At 37.7% G+C, this 15,648-nt stretch overlaps 1 protein-coding gene across 4 annotated transcripts in view; it reads right to left on the bottom strand.

The window, feature by feature from the left end:
- Nucleotides 1–15,648, bottom strand: part of plekhm3 (pleckstrin homology domain containing, family M, member 3) — a 47,634-nt gene that overhangs the window by 19,587 nt on the left and 12,399 nt on the right. For 3 of the 4 annotated variants that reach the window (XM_067410338.1, XM_067410340.1, XM_067410339.1), the window contains exons 4-6: nucleotides 10,149–10,294; nucleotides 9,769–9,962; nucleotides 598–661 (exon numbers count right to left, since the gene is read on the bottom strand). In XM_067410338.1, the coding sequence (XP_067266439.1) occupies nucleotides 598–661; nucleotides 9,769–9,962; nucleotides 10,149–10,294 (404 nt within the window). Of the gene's footprint in view, nucleotides 1–597; nucleotides 662–1,374; nucleotides 1,552–9,768; nucleotides 9,963–10,148; nucleotides 10,295–15,648 lie in introns of all 4 variants that reach the window. The other variant, XR_010897147.1, reaches the window with a different exon arrangement.

The raw sequence follows: 15,648 nt of genomic DNA, 5'->3' as shown, positions 1-15,648 counted from the left end.
GCTGTGTGTTGAGTTATTTTGAGGGGACAGGAAATTTACACAAGCTGTACACTCACTACTTTACATTGTAGCAAAGTATAATTTCTTCAGTGTTGTCACATGAAAAGATATAATAAAATATTTACAAAGATGTGAGGGGTGTACTCACTTCTGTGAGATACTGTACATGCATACACACACTAAAAAATAACCTATACACCAGTTGGGACTGTAAAAAAGTTCCAGAGAAGTGAATTAGTCCTGAGAAAACACCTGACATCATTTGTTTGCCAATTAATTTCCATTTGGATTGATATTTCCTAATGACATTTAAAATTAAATGTGGCCAACTACTTTTTGGAGCAATTGTTATGTGTTGACAGAGTTCAAAATCCTTCAAGGTTCTACACATCTGCAAGTTCGTGTTCATTCTGTTAGCTGCTCTAAGCTTAGTTGATTACACATTTTACAGTATTTTACTCCAATCAGCAGAATTTCATAGATTATTTCATAGATTACAAAACAATAAGTATGAAAAAGATGCTGTGTCAGCCTACATGCATGTATATAGGTGTATAAAGAAAAAATAAATGGTTAAGAAAGGAGACAGAAATTTACCTGCTGCAGGTCTGCCAATGAGTAGAGGTGCACGTGCTGTAACAGGTATTCTCTTGGAAAGATCCTGCAAAAAAGAAAGAAAAATAACATTAAAAATAGCATGAAAAGCATATAAATATTACCTCAAGTCATAACTGAGCCTGATCATATCTGTAGAAAAATAACTGCAATAGCTTACACACATATACATACAAATCTTTTTCAGGGGGAATGCTAGTATCCCGCCATTCCGCCTCTGTATCCATGACAACGTGGGTCCAAATTGCTTGGAAATAGGGGTTAATTCAATTGAATTAGAAAAAGGCTGTAAAATAGGCATTTAAAAGCACTACCCCTTATTATGGGTGAAGTGGGGCGGCTCTGTCACTCTCTCCCTCCATCTGGCTGGCTATTATGGCCCTCTTCACCTCTCTCCTCCCATGAGCCTACACTCGCTCTTTCCCTCTCTCATTCACCCACGCCTGCTCACATTACAAACTCAAGGGCCCACAGAATTATCCAGAAAAGAGGAGAAGGGAAAATCAACAGGCGTACTGTTAGGTGGGGGAAAAAAAACGATGTGCGGTTGCGAGAAGGAAATGAAACGAAAAACTTATTGATCTCATCTTTTACTAACTAGTTAGTCCAGAATATCCTCCGACAACTTATCCAGCAGAACAGACGATTCAGTCTAATGAAATGATCCTCATTAGAGATGCATTAAACAATTCATTCAGACAAGCTACTGGTGTAGCCACACTACAGCTGACTACTTAAACAGCATTCTGTCTTTTTTACCACAAAAGGCTGGAAAATTGGATCTATTAGGTAGTTTGGCACTGGAAGCCGGTGCATCTTTACTCCTGCCCACTAATAGTTCCTCCACTCCGCTTCCTCAGTGGCTTGGTTCCGTCATTAGCAGCCCGTCAGACAGATGTTGGGAATTAGAGACAGCCTTGCAGACCACAAACACAGCTAGAGACAGGAGAGAGGGAATTTACGGCATTAAGGCATGGGAGGAAAGCGTGCTGGGTAGTTTGCGCTATAATGGGGCATTTATGAGTGAATTTAGCTATTATATTATGTAGACAGAGTCGCATATGATTTAAAAATAGTTTGTGTTGATGCATGTGGCCCGTGTTGCACAAATGCATGTGTGTCTTGAGACTCGCTGGACATCTCAGTCTTTAGCTTTGGGGATTGTGGTGAAGCTCCATTTTTTTCATTCACTGCCATAATCTCATTGCTGGCTGAAGAGAAGCATGGCGGTACTCCAGACAGCCCTATTCACAGCTCATCCCTCAGACCTCATTAGGCCAAGCAATCATTACAGCACTAATCTTAGTCTAAACTGAGGCATAGAGGCAGGGGGTGGGATGTTTACTAAGCTGAGGATGAAATCTCTTTTCATTTGTTTATGGAAGGCTTAAGGGTCAATAGACAAGAGTTGCAGCAGGTGTCATTAGTACAAATGGAGCTGATGACAGCTGCTTTGTTTTGGGCTTGATGTATGGCACTTCAGAAATGATAGTTTCAAGAGTTGTGAACGTGTTGTCTTAGGTTCAAGAAATACATGCATTAAAACACAAAGAGAGAGAGCGTAAATGTGCTGTCTTGACCATGTTGTACTGTTCACGTACATGTTCTTTAAACTCTTTAATGATAAAGAACGATGCATGATGAGTAAGGTTGGTAAATGAGATCCATTTTATAAATAAATACTGCAACCAAATGACAACACTACCAAATCTATAGCGCAAAACGTACAGCACAGACTGTTCAACAAATTACTTTTATAATTTTTTTTTTTTTTATGTAAATAGCACAAAACCAGCATAGTCTAACTGATTCCAACAAAAATGACTTAAGCCCTTGGTATACTTTTTTTTTTTTACTTGTGTGCTAGTGTATGCACACAGTTGAATGCACAGCCTTGGAAAGTATACTTCATATGACTCATACGCATACACAGGTGTTCTGTGCATGCGCATTTTTGAGCAATCTCTCGCCACGAGTTACAACCCACGTAAACATCTTTGTATTCTTTCATGCTAGAGTTATACAAACGAAAGTACTTTCTAACTTCTTCGCACAATCTCTCATCTATGTAGGCCTCCATTGTCGCTGTAGCTTGCATGTGTTCCGGTCTGTTCTGTTTGTGGTTTTTCTTTGACTACCTTGTGAATCGATGGCCCCAGGGCACGGTTGCCACCTTCTGGATACTAAATTACTGAGAAAATAAATAAATACATGCGCACGTGCGTCCAGTGCGTACAAGTAGGCATGGTTACAAAAATCCAAAAGGTGCGTGTGCAGTACGGGCATACTCTTCCGATGACAAAATTCGCATCACGCGCTTAACGCTAACCCTCGCGTATGCGTAAAAAGTGAACAAAATTTTGGGCTTTATGATCCAGTTCTTTTTAGTGAATCAAACACAGCATGATCAAAGTAGTTTGATACCCAAATGGATGAGTCTTATGCATTTGTTTTTAGTGAATTAAAAAAAAATGGAACAATGCATGAGTTGGTTCTTTAGTGAATTAACACATGAAGCTAAAATTAAAAAAAAGTCATTAAAAATTTTTTTCCAAATATTTCTTAATATTAAATACTTCAAAGTACTAAAAAAATCATTAATGTGAATAGTAAGAAATGATAAGAGGAATCCTAAACCAGAAATTTTACATTTTGATGGTAAAGAATTTTTCGCTGAAGTGTTTACAGATCACTCCTGACAGATTTGCGGCCTTAGAGAGGTATGAACGCCTAATAAAGGGTCTGGAAACCACAGAGCTCAAAGCTTTACATACCCACAAATCTGATATAACAAGTGAGGTATTACTGAACATCTTGGGAAGGCTGACAAAGAAAAGATATTGCATTGACAAGATTCCATGGTCTAATGCGCTATCTTCTGTATGACAAGATGAAATCCTAACTTAATCCCTGCGGATGTGTTGTTACGCTGATTTGCCCGCCTTTGTCAAGCATGTTCAAGTCAGGACAATGTGTGAAAAGAAACCTGCTTCTATCTGGGTGTTCATTTACCTCTGGTCATGGTGCCCATCTATTTTCTGCTTTCAATATCCTCCAGCATAAATTCATCTCTGCTCATGGGAGAGCTCCATGTCTGAATCTTTTGTCCTTTCTCATGGTAAATACATACAAGTGTTTGCAGTGATGGTAACCGGACGATATGTGGCTTGTTGTCAAACAAAAGACGACCAAATCCAGCCACTGTAAACATAGGGTGGCAGGCACATAAGCAAGAGACTATATGTTGATTTTGCCGTTTTCCCTCAACCGCCTATGGATGGATAGGTACTCTCTTATGGCAAATGAACTGTGAACATGAAGAACCTGTGATTGGTCAGGTTAAAAGTAGATGAAGAAGAAAAGTCAGCAGGCGCCATATTAAACAGACATCTTGTAGTTGTTACTCAGAGAATTGTGCTAATTGTATATTTCAAGTATTCAAACAATTGCAAAGAGAGCATTCCATGGAATAAAATTATAAAGGTTGGGAACAATATAAGGAAATTTATGTTTTTGGTTTACGATTCTTCGAAGAATTCTAGTTCGTTAATGCAAATACAATTTTAGCACTTTTGAAATATAAATATTTAGAAAAAAGAAATGAGACTCTACTGGCAAATGACAAGATTATCTATTAAATAAATAATTTTTAAAGGCAGCATAAATGCAATTCATTAATTTGCCTTGTATAAGACATATTAGACAACAACATTAAACAAAAAATCCACTACACTAACATTCAAAAGTTCAAATAAATGCTGTTCTTTTGAACTTTCCGTTCAAAGAATCCTGAAAAAAAAAAATGCATCACAGTTTCGAAAAAAATGTGAAGCAGCACACCTGTTTTCAATGTAGATAATGAGAAAAGTTTCTTAAGCAACAAATCAGCATAATCAGAATGATTTCTGAAGGACACTGAAGACTGGAGCCATGGCTGCATATATAAATAAAGAAAGATTACAGTTATTTAAAATTGTAATAATATTTTACAATTACTGTTTTTATCATTTAAATGATTTTGATCAAATAAATGCAGCCTGGGTAAGCATTAGAGACTTCTATCAAAACCTTACAGTTTTATTTTACGGTAGTGTATATTTTATTCATTTATTTTTATAAAATACCATTTTAAAAAACTGAAATTGTATCTTTAACTACACATTATCATATGATCAATCATAAAATCCCCTAATTTAAGTCTCACTAGTCCAAAGCACTACAACACTACAAAGTAAGGTGTACTGTATTGTATGTGTTTGATTCACCAAAAAGAACTGGTAAATAGGAGTCATTATTTCAGGAATCTAATGAACTACACTGGCCGTCCTGTGTGGTTTTGATCAAGAACAATATATTCAAGAATCAGACTATACTGATCACACTGTATGCTTATAGTTCACTGAAAGGATCTGGCTCATAATGGTCATTCGTTTGGGAAACGGACTATACTCTAGACACTAGATCCAGTAGCGGTGGAACAGTGCCCCTGAATATAGGGGCAAATCAAAATTGGTTCTTATTTCCCCAAGAGGGAAAACTACTGAAAGGTAAAGACTAAGGTAGTAAAGCATGTGTGTGGATGCCCCTGCAGTTCAGTGAGGTGCATTAGATCAGACTCAATGGTGTGGACCATGACAGTTCTCCCCCTTCTCTACGTGGCTTAGTGTAAACACTTGTGGGCCTCTTCAGAACCACTGATGAGCGTCCGGGCTGGGCGATGAATGGCTAAGGTAATATTTTAGCGCCACCGCCCTCATCAATCCTACACTGTTTGGAAAAGCGAAGCATTAGCCTGATGCCTGCTAATAGCCTGGCCATAAACACTAGCCATCTAGCGCTGCCTCCTGCTAGGGTCACCGCTGTTGCACCCCGTAAACACAGCGGCCAGATAAAGTCACCGCTCAGTAGGCAGCTGGGACCGCTCCAAGGAGATGAACCTCGGAGAGGATATTCAGTTCAAGCTGAGGTTCCCTTTGCAAGAGCCCTAACGTCTGCACTTCAAACGGCCATCCTGTTTCTACGTCACCATGGAGTTCAAAGGAGCCAATACATAGAAAAGGGTACTGGCCCATTCAATAATTCAGTGATTCAAACAACAAACAGTGTTCTGAATGTGTAGCTAAGAGTGCATTAGCAACACCATTAAGTCAACATCTGAAGTTTTTTTTTTTTTTTACATTTTTGTTATGCCATACTTGATTTCAATGGGGGAAAAAAAGAATAAAATGGAAATTAGTTTACCACAAAAAAAGCTCAATGTCAAGCGGAGGATGTTTCATGGGCACTAGGAGAAATTACCTGCAGTTTCCTCTTAAAGGGATAGTTCACACAAAAATGAAACTTTGGTGATCATTTATACATCGTGATGTTATAAACATGACTTTCTTTCTTCTACGGAATGCAAAAGAAGATATTTTTAAGAAAATATATTAATAAAGACCGTGATGCAGGCTTAAAACCACCTTGGAAAATTTACAGTAGATTTTTGGGTGAACTATATAAATCTCCATTTAACCCTAAATTCAGTAAAGTTATCTTTTTCTGATGATTAAAGGGTTAGTTCACACAAAAATGAAAATAATGTCTTTTATTACTCACCCTCATGTCATTCTACACCCGTAAGACCTTTGTTTATCTTTGGAACACAAATTAAGATATTTTTGTTGAAATCCGATGGCTCAGCGAGGCCTCTAGACAGCAATGTCATTGAACTTAAAGATCCAGAAAGGTACTCAAAACATATTTAAAACAGTTCACGTGAGTACAGTGGTTCAATCTTAATATTATAAAGCGACGAGAAAACTTTTTGTGTGACAAAAAAACAAAATACTGACTTTTTAGCGATTTCTAGTGATGGCCATCAGTGATTCGGAGCGCCAAAGTCACATGATTTCAGCAGTTTTGCAATTTGACACACGATCCGAATCACTGATTTCGAAACAAAAGATTCATCCATCACTAGATATTGTTAAAAAGTCGTTATTTCGTTTTTTTTGGCACACAAAAAGTTTTATAATATTAAGATTGAACCACTAAACTTGCATGAACTATTTTAAATATGTTTTGAGCATCTTTCTGGATCTTGAGAAGTTCAATGACATTGCTGGCAATAGAGGCCTCACTGAGCCATCGGATTTAATCAAAAATAACTTAATTTGTGTTCCGAAGATAAACGAAGGCCTTACAGGTGTAGAACAACATGAGGGTAAGTAATAAATGACATTATTTTCATTTTTGGGTGAACTAACCCTTTAACTGTTAATATAAAAGAAGCTGAGCCATTTGTTGGGGAAAAGCTGGTGGTAGTTTCCATTATGTGATATTTCATTACAGAGCTTTCGTCTCCCATGGTGTGAATGTTTAAGGCATCTTAGCACAATCTCATGGTCTCCACACTGACCCTGGTAAGAGCAAAAAGCATTCATCACATAGACAAGCCTTTTAGTGCCGAAACCTTTGCATAAACACAGCTCCTTCACATTCCTGCTGAACATGGCCCTTAGGAATCCACTAAACATCTGCTTATTCCCAACAACCAAATACATTCTTTGAAATGGCATTAAAATTCATACTTTGTCAGTGCTACTATGCAATATATGTGTCTATATTATGACTAAGCTACCTCTACTGTACACATGGGCAGAGCAACAAACCAGATGCGACCAGCAGCAGTCAACCACTATTTTATGCGCCTTGCAAGATTCTACAAATATTTATGATAGTAATGTAGCCTACATCAAATGCATAATGAAGATGCTATTATCATGACAAAGGTGTAGCTATTACAAGTAGGCATTTATCTTTCAAATACAGGTTAATTTCCTGTTTGAAACAACATAAGTTGTTCCACAATATAGATTTACTTCCAGTCCCATCTTATAAATCTCACTCAAACATAGAGAGGCAAATCTTAGTGTGTATCCATGAAAACCTAAATCAAACACTGTTATCAGAATCACTGGACTACTACAACCAGGAAATATTTATACACTCATGAACTGATATCAATGAAGTATTTATGAACTTAAGTTTACCTTACTGACTTTATAACTCAACCGTTTTGATGTCACTAACAACAATATAATCTCTTGCGTTGGTCTCCCCAGTGAGTTTTTGCTCTTGCTCCATGGTCGTGTGTTTTATATAAAATTAGTCACAATAATTGGCCTTTGCACATTTTATTACATGTGTATATGATTCAAGTTATTGTAAACAACTTTTTCAATAGGCAAGAGCCAATTTGAGATCGGTTTCATTAATTCCACAGATCATGGATCACTGAACCTGACATTTGTTTAAAGCAGAAGTTGTGCAACATTAAACTTTCACCTTGACACTTTCCCAAACAGACTACAAGAAATAATTCATTTAAAAATGGTAGCAAATGACTGTTTGATTCCTTGGAATCTAAGGAACAATACTACAGTTGTGGTCAACCAATATCAAAAAATTAAATAAAATTAAACAAGCTTATTATATATTATAGGAAGTTTATTTATATTCTCCTGAGACCCAAGCATAAAATATTATATTTTAGCAAATTTCTCTGACATCGTACATGTCACAGTTTGGATGTCCTGTAAGGAGCACATTCAGGGATTTTCAGAGATACCAAATTTTTGGAGGTTTCACAATGACAACTCCCTCTTCCTTGGTCTTTAAAAATAACTGAATGATCAACATTGACTGAATGATCAAATTTAGCACTCAAATGGAAATATGATAATATATTGTAATTATCATTTAAACCTGACTAATTTTCAAATTGTTTGTCATAAATCAACAACTCAGGAAATTGTTATGGGGTTTCAAATCAGAATATGACTTTCTGTTATGAAACAGGACAATGATTTAAAGCATGTAAATCAGGCATTTTTGAAAACAAGTGAATAGGGAAAGAAATTATATATCAATATTCCTATGAAATATTAGATATTTTTATGAAAAAGTCGCCAATTATTGCTCTCATTTTTACACTTCTTTTTCATTACATGTTGCCCCAAGAACACATTAATATGCAAATTAGATACAATGTATAGATGCATAGCATAGAATGAGACTACCCATTTATGGCTATTTTACACACACATATCGCATAAAGTAAAATAGTATATCAAATCATTCTGTTATTTCTTTCATAACATAGTTGAGAAACATTGGTAATGTTTGGTTAAAGAAAATCCTAAAACCTCAAAACTGATTGAAAAAAAAAAAAAAACAAACAAAAAAAATCATTGTTTTTGCCTACATGTCTTTTCATGTCTTGTTATTTTTTGAATAATGGAGACCTGCATAACATAGCATAAGATATGAATAAAATATCTATAAAAAAATAAAAAATAAAAATCCATTTGTTTCTTATGCTCCAAACAATGTAATGACAATAAAAAAACTAAATCCACACACAAAAAAATCTGGTTCTCAGGAGGATATAGCACATTTCATGGCAATTCAAAGTACTTTGCAATTTTTTATTAAAATAATCATAAGAATAAGAAAAACAATTTAAAATGGATTGAGTGTTTGTTTATTTGTTTTTGAGTAAATATGCTTTTAAGTAAATATAAATAAATATATTTATATTTATAATGCATTTAATTTCAGCAATTTTGAGTACATGATTCCTACAATCATTAAATTGTGTTAAATAGTCACATTAGCAACTGACACATCCTTATTGGTTGACCACTATACACTCTTAAAAATAATTAATTAATTAATAATTTAAATAATTTATCCTTAATTGGCATTGATAATGGTTCCAAAAACAACCTTTAACATGCGTCAGCTTTTCCATTGCACAAAACGTTCTTTATAATGGAGAAAAAAGGTACTCATTAAAATGTTCTTCACACTAAGAAAAATAAAGTTCTTTTAAGAACTGTTCACTGAAAGGGAGCCAAAATGGTTTCCCCCTTTGGAACCTTTATTTTTAAGAGTGTACTGCAGTAACTGTCATTTTCAATAATCTGCTGGTTCGGTACCCACAGAGGTTAATAAAGCACAAAGGGGATGGTAAACAAAATGTTGTTGATTCAAATACAACAAAAGGTGATACATGTACGTTATCAAAATATACCATTTTGTCATTTTTAATCTGTTTTGCTCTCACTTTTCCTATCTCTCCTCTACCTGTTCTAAGGCATGGCTCACCTGCGGCGGAGGTCTTCTGCCACTGTGGCCCGGCAGCTGAAGAGGTAGGCCCTGAGAGACTGGAGCTGCTGTCTCAGTTTGAGAACGGCCGCCAACGCCTCACAATGCTCATACAGACACGGGTTCAACTGCTGGACGTCTAACAACGGCTCCTCATAAACAAACTCCAGAAACTCCTTCGCTTGTTTCGACACCTGAACCACAATGTCAACAGTGATGTTAAAGGTAATCCATTTAAGCTTTTGTTGGATGTCTTGAGTTTGGCTTGTTTTGTTGGTTGATGCAAAAGCTGAATTCTAAACTCAAGTGCACCAAGGAAACTTACAGAATTATTAACAATATTGAAGATATGGATCGGGTTAATAGGTCTGTACACATACCTTGTGTTTGTTAGTGTCCCAATTGTGCAGTAGACGAGCAGGTATGAGGAAGAGGTTGTCCTGGTGACAACTTGGACAGTAGTACCAGCCGCTGTAAGAGCAAACTTTAGCTTTGCCCCGTGACAGACCCACTGGCCTCTGACATCCTGAATGGAAAAAACAAAGCAACAATAAAAAGGAGGAACCTCAAACAAATCAAACCTGGGGATGGGAGAGATCAAGTCTGGGTTAATGAAAATGTTAATGACTACCTAATCTACTGATGAGGGCATGACCCTGTTAAAATCTGACAATCATTAGTGGAAGGTGATCAATCTGTTTGGGTAATGTGCTGATATGTCAAGGTTTACGACAAAACCCTGGTTTAAACACAGCTAAACATAACAGATGATCCAGACATTTCAAAAGATTTATACTACACAAAAGCGTGTGAGTCACTGATTAAAAAACAAAACTAAAAAGGTTTTACCTGTCCAGACACAACAGAAAGAATCCACATGCTTCTTAGTACTGAACAGGCACAAATACTGAGCACATTTAATACAAGATATCTCCTGAAAGTGCTTTGCTTTGTCTTTAAAAAGTCTTGTTCAAGTTGTCTTCAAACAGCTCAGGCGGCACGCTCCCAAAGGGCTTATCCCGAAGGAACCAAAACAGGTGATTGTGAACATGGCAGGTGTCCCCTATCCTAACCATCTGGGAGAACCAGAGCCGGGACCGTGTGGATGTTCAAAGAATAAAAAGAGAGAATGAAAGGAACAGGCACAGACGGATATAGACTTGTACAATCTTTTCGGTGGAGCGTAGCATCAGCTATACACTTCATAGGGAGAAGAAGAAATGTGGACAAGATGGGTGGTAGGATAGAGAGGACAAAAACAAGTCAGAAAACACAGTCTCCAAAAGAGGGAGGCAGAATGTTATCGCTACAAATATCTGTAGAGGGAGACTCTGATTACAGTGTTTATAGGCAATGCTGTAGGTCTATTTTTGAAGCATTGTTAGCCGACTGAAAAGGACCATGCTGAAAACAGTGATGAAGTATGTGCATCTTTGACTGTAAGCAGAATTACATAATTTAGCAAAAGAGTCACAAATAAAAAGGCAATTCTGTTATTTACTCAGCCTCATGTCATTCCAATCCTGTAATATGTTCTTTCCTAAGTGGAGCTCAACAGGAGATGTTTAGAAGAATGTTCATACTGCTGTTTCCATACAAATAACAGTGAAAGGGGTACACATGCTATAAAGGAAATAATATAATGATGACATTAACATTGAGCATGCCACTTGTTGCACTGCAGACATTTAAAGAGAACTGTGTTAGCTGTATAATAAAACAAAAAATAATAATAAAAAAAGACTGGGCAAAAATTATTCTGTGACTCTTGACAATACGTTGCCAAGAAATACAGCCATATTGGACCAAGAAAAGAAAATTCACTCTATTCCACTTCCAAACCAATACGTAATGGGTTGTTCTAGCTGAGGTTAGGCGCTAGCATCATGCGCTGCACTGTGCTGCCAATGTAAACTTGAGGTTTTTAGGGGCAGGGACCCCAGACTATAAAAAGTCAGAGGTGGTGTCCCCCATGCCACAGCTGATGGGCGCCTGATATTTGGACTGAACCACAGACCAAGCAGCAGGGTGTCGTGTGTCAGAGCTGCCTTGTAATCAGCATACATGCAGAGAGTAAACCCACAAATACCACCCTTTTCCATAAATAGCACATCGTTGTACAGCACTCATGCTACGGAGACTGTTATTAAGATAGAGCTAGTTAAGGCTGTGCTTTTTAGCAAAAGGAAAACAAAAACTGTGCAAAAATTAAAGGAGCAGCAGTGACTCAAAACTTGACGACAATGTCTGTATGCATTACACCGGCTTCCAAAGCATAGTTTCTGTATAACCTCATGGAAGAATCAGCAACTAACAGCTCACGTCACATGCTGTGGAATAAAAAAGAGAATATATGCAGTATAACCACCACCTTCAAGGTCCAGAAACGTACTAAAGACATGGTTAAATCAGTCAACATGACTGCGGTGTTTCAACCTTAATTTTATGAAGTGACGAGAATCATTTTTGTGTGCAAAAACAACAAAAATGATTATTTAACAATATCTTCTCTTCTGTGTCATTCTCATACGTTGTTTACGTCCAGCACATCAGAACACTGACTCATTATTGGCCACAGCAGCATAGTACGCACGTCTGATTTTTCTAACCACACGTACAACGTACGATCAGCTCACTCATGCTCTTTAAGTCCTTGTTCAGTGTATATAGCGCAGACACTGAACAAGGACTTTCTAGTGTGCACGTGTCGAGCAACTGTTTTCACATATGCTATATCAAATGGAGTCTACTTGTGCGATTACAGGCTAATTCTCCAACAGTGTAGAATTAGCCATTAGCCACAGAGCATAGCCTCAAACTCACACAGAATCAAACGTAACCATCTAAATAAATACTGTACTCGCATAATTCGAAGCATGCATGCAGCATGCATGACGAACATCTTGTAAAGATCCATTTGAGGGTTATATTAGCTGTGTGAACTTTGTTTATGCACTGTATTATAGTCGAGAGCTTGTGGGGCAGAGGGAACGCATCTCTTAAAGGGGCCGTGCTGAAAAAAAATCAGTGCATAGTTAATGATGCCCCAAAATAGGCAGTTAAAAAAAATAATTAAAAAAAAAATCTATGGGGTATTTTGAGCTGAAACTTCACAGACACATTCAGGGGACACCTAGGACTTATATTACATCTTGTAAAAAAAACAATCTAGGGAACCTTTAATGTGACTTTTTAAAATGATTGGTTTAGACATACTGAAATTGAACTTTTATTGTATGTAAATGCATGCTTTAAAGGGTTAGTTTACCCAAATTGAAAATTCTGTCATTAAATACTCACCCTCATGTCGTTCCAAACCTGTAAGACCTTCATTCATCTTCGGAACACAAATTATATTTTTTATGAAATCCGAGAGGTATAGGATTTGTCCATAGACAGCAATATAACCACCACAAAAATGACGACTTTATTGAACAATCTCTTCTCATTATCCTTACGCAATTGCCACAGTAAGTGAAGGCTTCTGTGTTTACGTCCGAATGCCGGCTTAGTATTGGCCAAAGCTGTACATGTTAGCAGCACGACGCATGGGTGTCATGTTGATGCAGGAGCCGGCCAATAATCAGAGTCAGTGTTCTGATGTAGAACCTGGAAGTGCTGGACGTAAACAACGTATGAGAATGACACCGAAGAGAAGATATTGTTGAATAGTCATTTTTAGTTACAAAAATTATTCTCGTCACTTCATAAAATTAAGGTTGAAACACTGCAGTCATGTTGACTGATTTAACCATGTCTTTAGTACCTTTCTGGACCTTGAAGGTGGTGGTTATATTGCTGTCTATGGATGAGTCATATACCGAAGATGAACAAAGGTTTTATGGGTGTGGAACGGCATGAGGGTGAGTAATTAATGACAGAATTTTCATTTTTGGGTGAACTAACCCTTTAATTGCATGTAAACATAGTGCCAAAACAATTATTAACACATCTGGAAGAGTTACATTAGACCAAGATGATCTGACCGAGCTTTCAAGGAAACGGTCTAATCCATTTCCACCAAAGCCTGTTGGCCTAAAGAGATTCTGGACAGTGGCCAGAGAGCATGTCACTTCTGAGAAGGAGTTGGCCGCTTGGAAACCGCAGGCTCTGTGTATTGTGAACATCACAGTCTATGCCAGTAAAGCACAGCCCCACGCATGATTTCCCACATACATTCAAACACACAAGGTGCAAGTTTGCACAGTACAGCCAGACAGTGCAGAAAATATCCCCAAGTACGCCACTGAGGGTTCAGTGAAGTCTGTGGACATCAAAAAAAAAAAAAAAAGAGCCAATTGAAGCATCCAGTACATTCTAGTAGGTTGAAACTCCGGCCTTGAAGTTGGCACACATGTGCCGCTCATTCAATTCCATGAATTGAATACAGTTTAACATTTCCCAATCTCATAGCCAAGCATAAGTGGAGGGGAACGGCAAGTTCCATGCACAAAAAGTGAGGCCAACCTGAGACTGTGGGAAAAACAGGGAGCCATGCCAAACAAGAGGCGTTTGATGTGTTCAATCCATGACTGTCTGCAAGATTCCCCTCTTTCATTTTCAGCAGCACCCTGTTGTCCTAAAATGACAACTATCTGCAGGGAAAAGAGAGGTGAAGTGGGGTGCTCTGAGGTGCCACTTGCACAATGGTTTTGTAGTAGAATAAATGTGACAGATCTGGAGGAGGTGTTCAGTCCTTCAGTGCAAGAAAGGTCTCGCTGTTTTCTTGCTGCAAAGACTGTGACTCGCGCCACTTTCAAGCAGCCCGCCGAGTTCCATGGGACAAGAACCCCAGGGTGGGGCTTTATAGCTCCATAAGCGTGAAAGAAGACAAGGCCCCAGCTTTGATGTCCCCTATTCAAGCTGACATCAACTTCAAAAAAAAAAAGATGGCATAAGGTTGTGCGTGCGTAAGTGTGCTCACACATGTGTTTGCTTGAGACAGATGCACTGTCCATCTTTTTGATGTAAACAGCAGTCCTTTGGACCCCATTCTATCCACCTGACCCTGCACTCCCTCTTTTCCCACCTACAGCTGGATCATCCCATTTGATCTGCTGTCCTTGTACACTCTACAGGATACTTTAGTGGAAGTGTGTGGAAAAAAGCCCAAGCTGTGCTCAAGCAATCTATGTGATTTGGCTTGAGAAAAAGGATGTGTGTGCGCTTGAGAAAGGAAGGTAAGAGGACGGGTCTCTTCTTCAACTTTAAATAGACGACATGCATGACCCTCTTAAAGTCCTGTTATTCTGTCTGCCTATTGATTTGAATAGAGTTTGCTCACTGAGTGTTGATCAGCAGTGTTTTGATGAGAGACGAGCTAGAGTGAAATGGACAACCGGGATTGGTCACAACACATGCAAAGGCTGAAACTCATTTAATGAACAACCCAATAAAGCACTGAAGGAAAAATAAAAACTTTTACGATCACAATGCTATATTATACAGTGGGGATTGAAAGTTTGGGAACCCCTTTCAGAATCTGTGCAAATGTGAACATTTTTAACAAGAGAGATCATACAAAATGCATGTTATTTTTTGTTTAGTACTGTCCTGAGTAAGATATTTTACATAAAAGATGTTTACATATAACCCTGTTCAAAAGTTTGGGGACCCTTTGATCTTAATACTGTGTGTGGTTACCTGATGATCCATGACTGTTTTTTTTGTTTTGTGATGGTTGTTCATGAGTCTCTTGTTTGTTCTGAGCAGTTAAACTGAGCTCTGTTCTTCAGAAAAATCCTCCATGTCCTGCAGATTCTTCAATTTTCCAGCATCTTTTGCATATTTGAACCCTTTCCATCAGTGACAATGATTTTGAGATTCATATTTTCACACTGAGGGCAACTGAGGGACTCAAAATGTTTATTTTTTTCTCCT

This window comes from Chanodichthys erythropterus, chromosome 14, assembly GCF_024489055.1.
Source record: "Chanodichthys erythropterus isolate Z2021 chromosome 14, ASM2448905v1, whole genome shotgun sequence".
Lineage (NCBI taxonomy): Eukaryota > Metazoa > Chordata > Actinopteri > Cypriniformes > Xenocyprididae > Chanodichthys > Chanodichthys erythropterus.
This window is presented reverse-complemented; position numbering and strand designations above follow the sequence as displayed.